This window comes from Myxine glutinosa, chromosome 14, assembly GCF_964187855.1.
Source record: "Myxine glutinosa chromosome 14, kmMyxGlut1.1, whole genome shotgun sequence".
In the NCBI taxonomy this organism is placed as follows: Eukaryota; Metazoa; Chordata; class Myxini; order Myxiniformes; family Myxinidae; genus Myxine; species Myxine glutinosa.
In genome coordinates, this window is record NC_136274.1 from 64,309,751 (window position 1) to 64,322,687 (window position 12,937).

The 12,937-nt window shown below is 45.0% G+C and overlaps 1 protein-coding gene across 1 annotated transcript in view; it reads right to left on the reverse strand.

Annotated features, from left to right (window-relative positions):
• The window catches only part of LOC137439856 (rho GTPase-activating protein 20), a 143,286-nt gene that overhangs the window by 127,707 nt on the left and 2,642 nt on the right, over positions 1 to 12,937 (reverse strand). Inside the window, exons 2-4 of the mRNA XM_068136019.2 lie at positions 10,733 to 10,806; positions 7,802 to 8,080; positions 6,484 to 6,633 (exon numbers count right to left, since the gene is read on the reverse strand). Of these exons, the coding sequence (XP_067992120.2) occupies positions 6,484 to 6,633; positions 7,802 to 8,080; positions 10,733 to 10,806 (503 nt within the window). The remainder of the gene's footprint in view (positions 1 to 6,483; positions 6,634 to 7,801; positions 8,081 to 10,732; positions 10,807 to 12,937) is intronic.

Below are 12,937 nucleotides of genomic sequence, written 5' to 3' on the forward strand. Positions count from 1 at the left end.
GAAAAGAGATGGAGATGGAGATAGAGAGAGAGAGAGAGAGGGAGAGAGAGAGAGATGGAGAGATGGAGAGATGGAGAGATGGAGAGACTTTTTGCGGCGTAGCCCAAACAGTCTAGAACAGTGTTTGTCCATCCGTATGTATGTATGTATGTATGTATGTATGTATGTATGTATGTCCCCTCAAACGTATACCAATCAGAGCTGAGGATCTGGTCACATGACAGGGTGATGTGATTACGTCTGATGTCATTACGGCATACAACGGCTGACTCCACACTGGCATTTTGATTCCAATATCTTTCAGGCCGAACATATCGTAGAACCTGTCATATATCACAATTGCAATGCTCTACCTTTACCTTTTTCATTCAGTGTGAAACACAAACAAACCGGGTGTTGAAATGATCATCAAATATAAAATGCCTAGACGTTACAGATCTTTCAACGACACTACGTATAGGCCTTAGGCTTCATACCTTCATGTCTCACCTTCAGGCTGCTTCGGACAAATTAGCCCAGGTTTTTTAATACAGTCGTATTGTTTTCGTAATAATGATAATAGCGTTAATACTATTAATACAATAAATATGATCGTAACACTGCAATCCCTTTGTTATTATTGCAAAGTTTCTAGATTGAAGCGGTGTATGGTTCATGAATCAATGATAAGCGGTGTTCGGTACAAATATCGCGGAAGTAAGGAATTAGCCTCGGTTTTCTTTAGTAATATCATTTTCACAATAATGATAACGTAACGTTAATATTATAGTAAATATAATCCTAACAATAATCACTTCGTCGTGACTGCAAAGTTACTGGAGGTTAAAATATATCATCTTCTCTATATACTGAAACGCAAAAGAAACTTACCACCTTTGAAACCTTTAAATATCAACAATAACACTGCGTGTAGTAAATGTGTGAACTTATTTGTGGACAATAGTGTCCTCACAGGCAGACAAAACGGTCACGGATGGTCACTTGAACCTTCAATGGTCACTTCATAGCACAGCTGTTGAACAGCCGTTTTGACTGTCAGTGATTAGCCAAGGGGTACGGGATTATTTTAATGAGCTGCACGTGATGGCTTGATATTGGCTTTAAAAAGGCCAGTGCAAAATGGGCATTTCAATCAACATGCCACGATTGTCAAGGGATCAACGGCAGCGTGCCCTGGGCATGAGGTGGCACATCGCCTTGGCTGTTCACACCAGACGATATCGGCCCTGGTGGACAGAGACACCCTCCACAACTCTGCAGATGACAGACCTTGATCAGGGAGGCCAAGAGTCACCACTGCAAGGCAGGACAGGCAGATGGCCCGAAGTCACCTGCGGGATCGATTCCGTCCAGCATCCCGCACTGCGGCAGAAACTCCGGGGCGTGCAAACCCACGGATCTCCGATGATACTGCACGAAGACAACTGCATGACTATGGTCCGACTGCCAGAAGACCATACAGAGGCCCCGTGATGACGGCTGCCCATCGCCGCAACCGACAGATATGGTGCCAGCAGCATCAGCGGTGGACCTTGGCGCAGTGGAACGAGGTCGCTTTCAGCGATGAGTCAAGGTTCTGTGTGGACAGTCCTAAATTGTAACAGTTCAGAATAAAACAAACCAACAATTGCTAATTGAAACATTGGCATTTTATTGATGACATGTCAAGTTTTTGACCCAGATACACCATCTCATCAGTTTGTTCTACAGTACAGAACAGCACAGGGTGCAATGTCAGTCCCCTTTCAATAGCGTGTGTGGCCACCATTGTTTTGGATACAGGCAGTGCATCGTCGGCATCTACTGCCTACCAGTCTTTGGATGGATTGCTGCTGGATTCTGTCCCACTCAGTCCTCAATGTCTGAAGCAGCTCTGCCCGTGTCCTGGCCCTGTCAACTACGCGTCTCCCAAGCTCATCCCACAGGTGCTCTATGGGATTCAGGTCAGGGGAGAGCGCAGGCCACTGCATGGTGTTGATGTTCTCGCCTTGGAGAAATGCAGTGGTAAAGCGAGCAGCATGGGGACGAGCGTTGTCATGCTGAAAGGTTCTCAGTTCTGGGTGGTCTAGCAGGAATGGCAGCAGATGAGGTCGCAGGATGTTATCCACATACCGCTGGGCGTTAAGATTCCCATCCACAACCACCAGTGGTTGATATGGCCTGATATGGCGGCCCACACCATCACACTTGGGCCACCCCACCTGTTGGCTTGACGCACGCAACAATCGGCATATCGCTCGCCAGTTCTTCTCCAGACACACTCACGCCCATCAGGACTGTCCACACAGAACCTTGACATCGCTGAAAGCGACCTCGTTCCACTGCGCCAAGGTCCACCGCTGATGCTGCTGGCACCATCTCTGTCGGTTGCGGCGATGGGCAGCCGTCATCACGGGGCCTCTGTATGGTCTTCTGGCAGTCAGACCATAGTCATGCAGTCGTCTTCGTGCAGTATCATTGGAGATCCGTGGGTTTGCACGCCCCGGGGTTTCTGCCGCAGTGCGGGATGCTGGACGGAATCGATCCCGCAGGTGACTTCGGACCATCTGCCTGTCCTGCCTTGCAGTGGTGACTCTTGGCCTCCCTGATCGAGGTCTGTCATCTGCAGAGTTGTGGAGGGTGTCTCTGTCCACCAGGGCCGATATCGTCTGGTGTGAACAGCCATGGCGACGTGCCACCTCACGGTAGCTCAGTCCGCCTTGCAGCATGCCCAGGGCACGCTGCCGTTGATCCCTTGACAATCATGGCATGTTGATTGAAATGCCCATTTTGCACTGGCCTTTTTAAAGCCAATATCAAGACATCACGTGCAGCTCATTAAAATCATCCCGTACCCCTTGGCTAATCACTGACAGTCAAAACGGCTGTTCAACAGCTGTGCTATGAAGTGACCATTGAAGGTTCAAGTGACCATCTGTGACCGTTTTGTCTGACAGTGAGGACACTATTGTCCACAAATAAGTTCACACATTTACTACACGGTGTTATTGTTGATATTTAAAGGTTTCAAAGGTGGTAAGTTTCTTTTGCGTTTCAGTATATTAAAGTAGCGGCACTTTTGTGTACGTCCGTCACACTACGTCATTACGTCTGTGATGTCATTTCAACGGCTGACTCCACCGACCGACATTTTTATTTACTCGTTCACCCGCTCACTATGGGAGCGGCAGGAAGGGTCATTCCTCTCTGGGGTATATAGATTACAGTCGATCAATGGTCGAGTCTCAAGAACATTAGGTGTGTGTTCATTTACCAAGTTTCTTGTGGAGAGATCGCCAAGTGGTTTAAGCATTCGAGCAAGCACTCCATTCAAAACCGTTAAGGAACAGCTGGCTTGGCAAGCGCTAGCTAGCAGCTTGGTAAATGAGCACATCCCAGGCTTCCTACCTTTCAGTTTCATGTTAAACAGCAGGAAAAGTGGGTTTTATTGGTGGTTTTCTAAACAAAAACTTAATTGGTGGGTTTTAAAAGGCCGCTAAGAAAAACGACACTTTAGCAGCAGGAAGAGTCGTGTTATTTATCCAACACTTGTGGGGTATATAGATTACATTAGATCTTCGCTCAGTTCTGCAAGTAAAACTTACCTCACAGATGTCGGGATTCCTCCAAATTTCTTTGTTTAATGTTATAAACAGCATTAGCGACTGTTTAAAAAGCTAATCATATGGGTTTGTGGTTTATAATATTTTACAAGCCCAGCTACACCGCTGTTAGACTTCCGGTCTTGTTTCTCTTATACAGCCCATGACAACTGCATCACAACATTCAATTGTCGCATTCTTTAAAAACCCGTAATGTACAAATCTGTTCACTAACTTACAAGTAAAATCTGTGCCCTTTTTACGGACTCACATAATTGATTAATTTTATCAGCAAGGTCTCCATGAACATGTGACCAACCAAATGCCCACTCCTTCAGAGCTTTAATGACCACGATGGAATAAACATAGCCAGCTGGTGGATCATTTAATATTTTGTAAGTGGTGTAATTGATAATACTAGGGCATTGCCCGTACGTGGGTGCCCGTTCCTTGCCAATGCTCCGTACTATATATATATCTAAAATTATATCCCCCCCCCCCCTCTATTTACATGAAATGGTTTTGGTCCATTCGCAACGACCACAGAACCCCCCCTCTATTTACATGCAATGGTTTGGTCCAAAGCGAACGGTTTGGTCCATTCGATGTGGATTCGATGATTCGATGTGAATGGTTTGGTCCATTCGCAACGACCACAGAACCCCCCCCTCTATTTACATGAATGGTTTGGTCCATTCGCAAAGCCAAAGCGAACGACCACAGAACCCCCCCCTCTATTTACATGAATGGTTTGGTCCATTCGCAAAGCCAAAGCGAACGACCACAGAACCCCCCCCCACCCCCTCTATTTACATGAATGGTTTGGTCCATTCGCAACGGCAAAGCGAACGGCGAACGGCTAAATCGCCATAGCTCGGTAAGTACTTGTCCGATTAATTTCAAACCTTGAAAAGGCACATCCTCGGGTCCCCAGCAATATACCTGGCAAGTTTCAAGTATATCGGACCGGTAGTTGTCGAGAAACAGCGGTCACAGACAAACGTACAGACGTACAGACGTACAAACGTACAAACGTACAAACGTACAGAGATTACTGGAATTATAGATAGATGAAAACTGAGAAGCGGATTTGGATGGCAGGGGACAGGGAAAAAATATGAAGGGAGAGAAATGCAGAGGAAAACTGGGTGGACAGGTGGGAGGATTATGAATTATGAGAATTATGAAGACTTATGAAGAAGAGAAATCAATACCCCGCTGCTTGGTGCACATTTCTACATTTAGCTGACTTCTAAATGGCTCTGAAGGATGGCATGCTTCCATATTGCAGCGCCCCTGCTGGCACAGTACAAGAACGTTAGTTATTTGTCGACCCAAATCCTGCCAGGTGTGGAACCTGGAAGTGACTCAGAAAGCTCATTTGGTTGTAATGCTATTTATAATTTTCCTCACCCTAGTGCTCCTCAACCCTAGTTGCTTTGGCGGATGTGTTGGTTTGGCGGATGTGTTGGTTTGGCGATGTGTTGGTTTGGCGGATGTGTTGGTTTGGCGGATGTGTTGGTTTGGCGGATGTGTTGGTTTGGCGGATGTGTTGGTTTGGCGGATGTGTTGGTTTGGCGGATGTGTTGGTTTGGCGGATGTGTTGGTTTGGCGGATGTGTTGGTTTGGCGGATGTGTTGGTTTGGCGGATGTGTTGGTTTGGCGGATGTGTGGTTTGGCGGATGTGTGGTTTGGCGGATGTGTTGGTTTGGCGGATGTGTTGATTTGGCGCATGCGTTGGTTTGGCGGAGGGTGTTAGTTTGGCGCATGCATTGGTTTGGCGTAGGTGTTAGTTCGGCTGATGTGTTGGTTTGGGCGGATATGTTAGTTTGACGGATGTGGAACCTGGAAGTGAATCTGTACAAGGTCCACCATGAGTTTGAGGTCAGTGCAAAAGAAAAGGTGACAAGGAAAATCTTCAACAACCCTATGCAAAGGTTGGAAGGGATAGCCGGCTTAACACACTTTCCAACGGATGCATGCTTAGGATATAAAAGTCCATATGGCAGGATATATCTTAATTTCCTGTTGTGGGTTTTCTCCCCTGAGCAAATCAGACTGTTCACATTCGGTCCAGCACGACACACAGGGAGAGTTGTATCGTGAATCATGCTGTTCATGAAATTAGATTCCTGCAAATTAACGTTGTAATAAACCATCATTGTGCACTAATTAAGGATGAGTATCGTTCCATTGAAAGTAAATAAATAAATAAAACTACAGCTCATTATGTCAACTTCATGCATTGCCATCCCAAACAGGAACGACAGGGACTGGAGTGGTTTAAAGAAAAAGTCACAGTCTCCTTCCATTACAATCTTCCCAGAGCAAGTACAAGGATGTCCACCAAATCCTGCCAATACATACAAAGCTCCACCCACATCTCATAAATTAATAAAGAAAATAAAAAATTATAGAACTTCTATTGCAAAACAGGAAGACAAAATCAAGGAAGAGAAACATTTAGTTTCAGACAGAAGGCACCAGCTTTAGAGATACGAGAGTCTGTTGTGACTCATGGAAGAGCTTGACAACAGAGGACAGCTTACGCACAAGAGGGTAAGGGTTGTTATGAAAAGGGTGATAGGTGAATGCAAACAGGATTTCATGAAAATAGGTTTCTGAGTTTTGAAATGGCACTGAGAGAGGAAAGTAAAATTGCCTCAGAGAACAAAAATAGATACACTTAAGATCAATCTGAGATACGACAGACTGAAAGGCCGTATCCAGGAGATGAAACATAGATTGTCTGCCTCGCTGTATAATGATTAATCACAACCTCGGCAGAAAAAAAAAGAAGAAGAAGAAGAAGAAGAAGAAACATGACCGTCCCTCAAACCGTGCCAATCATAAACCCAAGGTCGAGGCTGAACCCAAGATCCCATCGATCACGGCATCTTGCCTGAACAGCAGAACGTGATTGCTGATGGGCCATCCCAGCACGAAGGCCTGGTCGGAAGGTATGCTCAGCTCACAAACCTCGTCCACACATGAGGAAATCCACGCTTCTTGTAGCCTCACGCGAGCTTTCACCCGAGAGGCACTGTCCAGCCTGTGGTGGAGGGAGTGAGGTAGGGGGGGGTGGGGGGGGGGGGGGGGGGGGGGGGGGGGACGAGCTTCGATCAAGGATTTCACACGGATGATAAAAATTTGCGAAAGTTTTCCACCTTGATAATTATCTCTGGAAAAACAATTTCTTTATCTGATGCCGGTAATAAAGTGGATGTGACTTCACAAAGCAAAACTTCTCGAGGAGAACAAACTGTAAAATGATAGGAGAAGTTAATGAAATTGAAAGAAAGACTGGCATCGAAGAGAACCGAGTGTTTCATGTAAAAATAAAGCATTGGCCTTTGGTGGAAAGTTATTTTCATTCATGAGAATATAAATGTCACGGACAGAGCAGTCCCTCAAAAGGCCCGCTGGGTGAAGCATGTCAAGTGCTGTGGTTATAAATCACCTCTTCGTTTTCAATAACCTCTGCGTACAGTGTTGGCAAGGCAATCAAACAATCTTTTTTTTTTTTTAAAGGCTGTACGACAAATCGCTGAGTGCGGAGAGGCCTAGAGCAATACGTGCAATGGGACAAAGAGCTATCGGTATGCCAAAGTACTTGTCATAACAGGAGATTGGCGAAGGAAACGTACAGTGATTTTGGAAAAGCCCAAAAAAATATTCCCCCCCCCCCAATTTTTTTTTTTTTCAAAAACAAAAGGCAAAAAAATCCCCCCCCCCCCCAATTTTTTCCCCCCAAAAACAAGCGGGGGGAAAATCCCCCCCCCCCCCAAATTTTTTTTTTCAAAAGCAAAAGCCCAAAAAATATTTCCCCCCCCAAAAAAATATATATTTTTAAACAAAAGGCTAAAAAAATTCCCCCCCACCCCAAATTCTTTTCCCCCAAAAACAAAAGCCAAAAAAAATATTCCCCCCCCCCCCAAAGTTTTTTCCCCAAAAACAAGGCAAACCCCCCCCCCCAAAAAAATTTCCCCCCAAAAACAAGGCAAAAAAAAATCCCCCCCCCCCCCAAATTCTTTTCCCCCAAAAACAAAAGCAAAAAAAAATATTCCCCCTCCCCCAAATTTTTTTCCCCAAAAACAAAAGCCATAAATTCCCCACCCCCCCCCCCAAATTTTTTTTTCAAAAACAAAAGCCAAAAGCCAAAGCGAAAGATTTTGGAAGTACTGTGTTCAGGGGCATCTGTCGGTGAAAGGGGAACTCACTTGCTCTTGGCAAAGAAGAGCGAGTTTCCACGGATCACAATCGAACGCCTTTGGATCCGAGGTCCTGTAATCAAGTGCACGTCATAGTGGAAAGATTCCAAAGTCCGTGGACGGTCATCGCTTTCGCCCACACGTGCTCCCGAGCATACTTGCGCGCCGCCCTTTGCGCACGCGTGACGGGTCGACGCTTGAATCCGAGATTCCGGGCCTAAAAGATCCTCAGTGTGAAATAAAGGTAGTTGATTGAACAGGCTGTACCTGGAGGGTCTGATCGCGTCCCTGGAGAGGGGTGGAAGTGATGTAGAGGGAGAGCAGGGTCAAAGGAAGAAAAATTATCAGAAGGAAAAGGAATAAACCACAGCCATTGTTTTACTACAATGTAGAAATGAACAGTATAGCCTAAAATCCATTGTACTATATTTCAGGCAATAAAGCGAGTTATAATACATTATGAGTATAGTCAGGGCCCTCAGGGATATTTTGGGGCCGTTTGGTTCAAATTCTTCCAAAAGCATCAAATTTGGCCCAGATGTTGCCCATGCCATACTCTTTCGATTTTTGACGGGCGACAAGACGGGCGCCCCCCCCCCCCCCCCCCCGGGGGCCCCATATTGGCGAAATACTAAATGGCCGCCACCCGGATTAGATGAAAATCAGTTGAATAACCAAAAGGGTTGGAATCATGTACGATACCACTTTTCAGGGGTTTTCGAGGTCGAGGAATCCAATTATGATGTTATTTTGATGATTCGAGGTCAAGGTCAACCCTCAAGGTCATCTTAAAGGTCATTTTTGAGTCAAACATGTCGGTTTTTGAGTTTTTTGTCAAGATTTACGCGAGGTTCACCATTTTATGTTTCTGGGTTGGGTAATCGAACTCTGACCTTATTTTTGACAATTAGAGGAAATATTTACATGTCTATTTCCTAATTTTCAGGCATATGCAGTTCATCAGTCTAATTACAAAGGTACGGATTTTGATGTTTTATGAACTGTATGCCATATCCTTGTGTTTAATTTTTGTGCGATCATGATCCGGGTTCATGTATACATGATTGTATACATGTCATAAATATGACGTCATAGGTCATGTGACCTGGCGGCCATATCGGATTTTATGAAAACCTTAAAAATGGATCCCTGCCTTCGTTTTTCGATCGATTCATTTTGAACTTTGACCACTTATAGTACGCCATGTGATTGGATGCATATCCGAATTATGACGTCATAGGTCAGGTGACATGGCGGGACGGACCGGTATTGTCCCCGGATCATACCGCCCTTGGCGCCCGTCAAAAATCGAAAGAGTATGGCATGGGCAACATCTGCGCCAAATTTGATGCTTTTGGAAGAATTTGAACCAAAATATCCCTAAGGGCCCTGACTATTAATGATTTTGAGGATTTACTTTTAATCATCAACAGTCTTTTGAATCCTGGTCTCATGAAAACCGTAAACCACGAGGACTTTTAATTCCCGTCCACAGAGAAAAAAAATCTCGAGGGACGTCGCGATTCAAAGAGGCATTTACAGAGAATGTTTATTGGCGTGTTGCGGCCACAGCTCGAGGCGGTGCAGAAAAGGAGATAAGGCCAAGTACGCAAACGTAACCACAGCCTTATCAGCTAACAGCAAGCTTGGCTCTGTCGGCAAGCAGTGCACACACCGGGCCGATGAACGCACTCCGAATGCACGCGCGTGCGTCTCGAGTCGGGGACATTAAGGTGCGAGTGGTCACTACTTTTTGGAAGTGCAACCTCGCTATTCATTTAAGGTGGTCGATTGCCGCTGCGTAACGAATCGCTCCGCTCTCGGTGCATATTACAGTCAGGAAATGCAACTGGCCGCCCACTTGGTAAACCATGGCCTTCAGAGAATCACGAGCGGCTTCACTTGAAAATTTGAAAAGTAACGGTCGGTTTTTGGAATAACGGTGAGAAAGTTCCAAGTACCAACACAATGTGATGGTTTTCCTGTTAAAATTGACGTGGTAGGACGTCATCATATTCCTGCCCACAATGGATATTTGTCCACATCCCCACCGGCTTGGAGCTTCACAACCTGTGCATAAACCAGCCAGAGACCATGGAGGTTTAGTGTTTACACACTGGAATCGCCATTTTAAACACCAACGTGGAGGTAAACAGGTGCGGCCTACTCCAAGGAGTTGCCACGGTCTAGTACCAAGCAATTCACAATTTGCTCTTGCTGATTCCTGAAGACGTACGGGCGTCTAAGACTCATGCTTAAAATGTTGAGCGGTGATTGACTTGAATAACATATGATAGTTTTCTCCTTCTCTCTGTGTGCGTCTGTGTGCGTCTGTGTGCGTCTGTCTGTCTCTGTCTGTCTCTGTCTGTCTCTGTCTGTCTCTGTCTGTCTCTGTCTGTGTCTGTGTCTGTGTCTGTCTGTGTCTGTCTCTGTCTGTCTCTGTCTGTCTGTCTCTGTCTGTCTCTGTCTGTCTCTGTCTGTCTCTGTCTGTCTCTGTCTGTGTCTGTGTCTGTGTCTGTGTCTGTCTGTGTCTGTCTTTGTCTGTCTCTGTCTGTCTCTGTCTGTCTCTGTCTGTGTCTGTGTCTGTCTCTCTCTGTCTCTCTCTGTCTGTCTCTGTCTGTATCTGTATCTGTCTGTATCTGATCTGAAAAGTCAATCAAATCTGACAACATTGATGGCAATGTACGAGTTGTCTAAATCAAGCAATTACGAGGAGAAAAGAATACCACCAACACATCCTAGAGACCGAGACTGAAGCCAGCATTAAAATTCTGGCTTGAACACAACTCCGTTAATGTCTATGTATCTCTATCACTTGTACATACAACACAAGCAACGGCTCAAGGCAGAAAAAATTAAATGATGCTGAAAATGCAGCCTCACACGCTTCTCCTTCAGGGCCGTTGTCTTTGTTAATTGAAAAATAAATCTTTAATTCACCTGAGCAAGTGCACATCAATGCTGATCCCACAAGGAGCAGAGCGTCTCCTCTGCAGCAAGTCCTTCGCCTTTAACTACAAGGAATGATCGACAAAAAGAAAAGAGAATATGAGACAGAGCGACATTTGACATGAGCATGAGACAGAGCACGAGACAGAGCCAGGGTATATAGATTTCAGTAGATCTGAAAATGACCTATCTACATTAAAGTAGATCTGCCCGTGGAGACACACACTCAATAACAACCAAACCGATTACGATGGCCTTTCCCATCCCTCCGGCAGCAGGCGAGGCAACAAAAAAACCAAAACACCTTAAGACTAAAGTTGCCAGGGCATGTTACAGTAACAATTATTTTTTAATCACCGTCATATGTAACGCCATTAACCACTTTGCGGTTCAAGATTCCAGCGCATTCAAAATGACCATCCATCCGCGCAATGCTCATCCGCGCAATCTAACTGGTTATCGATGAAACAAAATCACACAAGTTGGGTCATAATTATAACATCAGGCATCAAGGGTACATTTCTCACCGGCAGCTCGGAAGTCAATGACTGTTCGACTCGGAAGAGAAGGAACTCCCGTTCAGAAGGAAAGGGCTGGACCTGTGGCTTTCTATTATCGATGCGCCAAGGCAAACACGCACCCAAAGTTGGGAATCGTATATTAGCCCAAAGCCACCATTATCCCAGAAGTGTGAGCAGGCGAAAGTCGACACTCTCCTCAATTATGATGTTATTGCAATACAACTGGAACATCATTGAACTGAAAGGTTTGAGATTTTGCCCAGTTGTTATTTCTTGGATATTCCTATGGTTTTCATTGATTTTTGATATATTATTGTGAAAAAAGTGAAAGTGATACAAAGGGCTTCACAACCATATTTGTTAGGAAGAGGGTAAACTTCAGTATCTTCTTAAGTTGGCTCTCAGGACGAAGTCAGATGACATCGATCCTCAACTTCTAGTGCAGTGCTCTCGATCAAGCATTGCTGGGTGCAGTACCTCTGTCTCCAGGCCTGTATCCTTCTTCACCATGTTTATGTAGTTCGGTATCAATTTCTGTGTCTCATGAGAGTAATGTATTAAAAATGGGGATATGTTGAGTGGACATGGTGAACCTATGCTGAGTGGTTTACTCTGCAAAGGACGCGTTTGTCTTTAACTTGTATAGTGTAGTGTGGTGTTGTAGTTGAAGCACATACTCCGAATCCAGAAGGTTTGTGGCTCCATTCTGACGTTGGCAGAGCCATACCAAAAACCTAAAATGATACTTGTTGCTTCCTCTCTTGAGACTCAGCATTTAGAGGATAGAGCATGGACAAACCTGTGGGGTTGGCCCCATTAGGGTAGAGATTTCTCCCTAAAAGCTAACAGGTGACTACGGGGAAAACTGCCTCCACCAGTGTGTTTCAGGTTCAGTTAATTCCTCCAAGGCAAGGTTATCTCCTGTGTTCTCTGATGTCTCTGTCTGTGTGTGTGCCTTTATATTTGTGTGTGTGTATCGTTGGCTATCTCCATATGCGGGTTTCAAAGATGGAACGGAGTCCTCCCGGCTTTCGAAGTATCCCCCTTGGTTTCAATAACGGATCACGATTCATGGGCCAAGCTGTGGAGCTTTCTTGTTCTCAAAGTTTTGTTCCCGAGGACTCTTTTCTGGATCATTACTGGCCCCCGGACGGCTTCCTTAGAACTTCATTTGTAGTAATATTTCCAGGGATGTTTTTTAAGATCTCAGTAATGTTCTTCTTCATCATTCCCGTTGCTCCAATTATGACTGGCACAATTCCAGAATTTTCTGCTTTCAGGATCTTTTTACTTCATTTTTTGAGGTCTTGATATCTGGTCATTTTCATGATTTCTGCATTGTTTAGGCCAAAATCGGTGTACCGATACCTCAATTAGCAATGCCGTCTTTTCTTTTTCGTACCAAATTACTATATCCGGTCGCAGTGCTTTGTTTTCTATGTTCACGCTCGATGGGATCATTGGGTCGTACGTGAGCGTTACTTCCTTGGTTTCAATCATCGCTTTTGGTTCATATTTGTTCAATGGGAAACGAACATTGATTGCAAAATGAGTTTCTTGTGATTTTCGAGTCAGAGATCCGTTTGCAAACGTTGGAGGAGGGGTGGAATTCATGTGAGTTTAGGGAATGTAGGAATCAAGAATTGTAAGAGATGGAATTTTATTTGAAATGAAG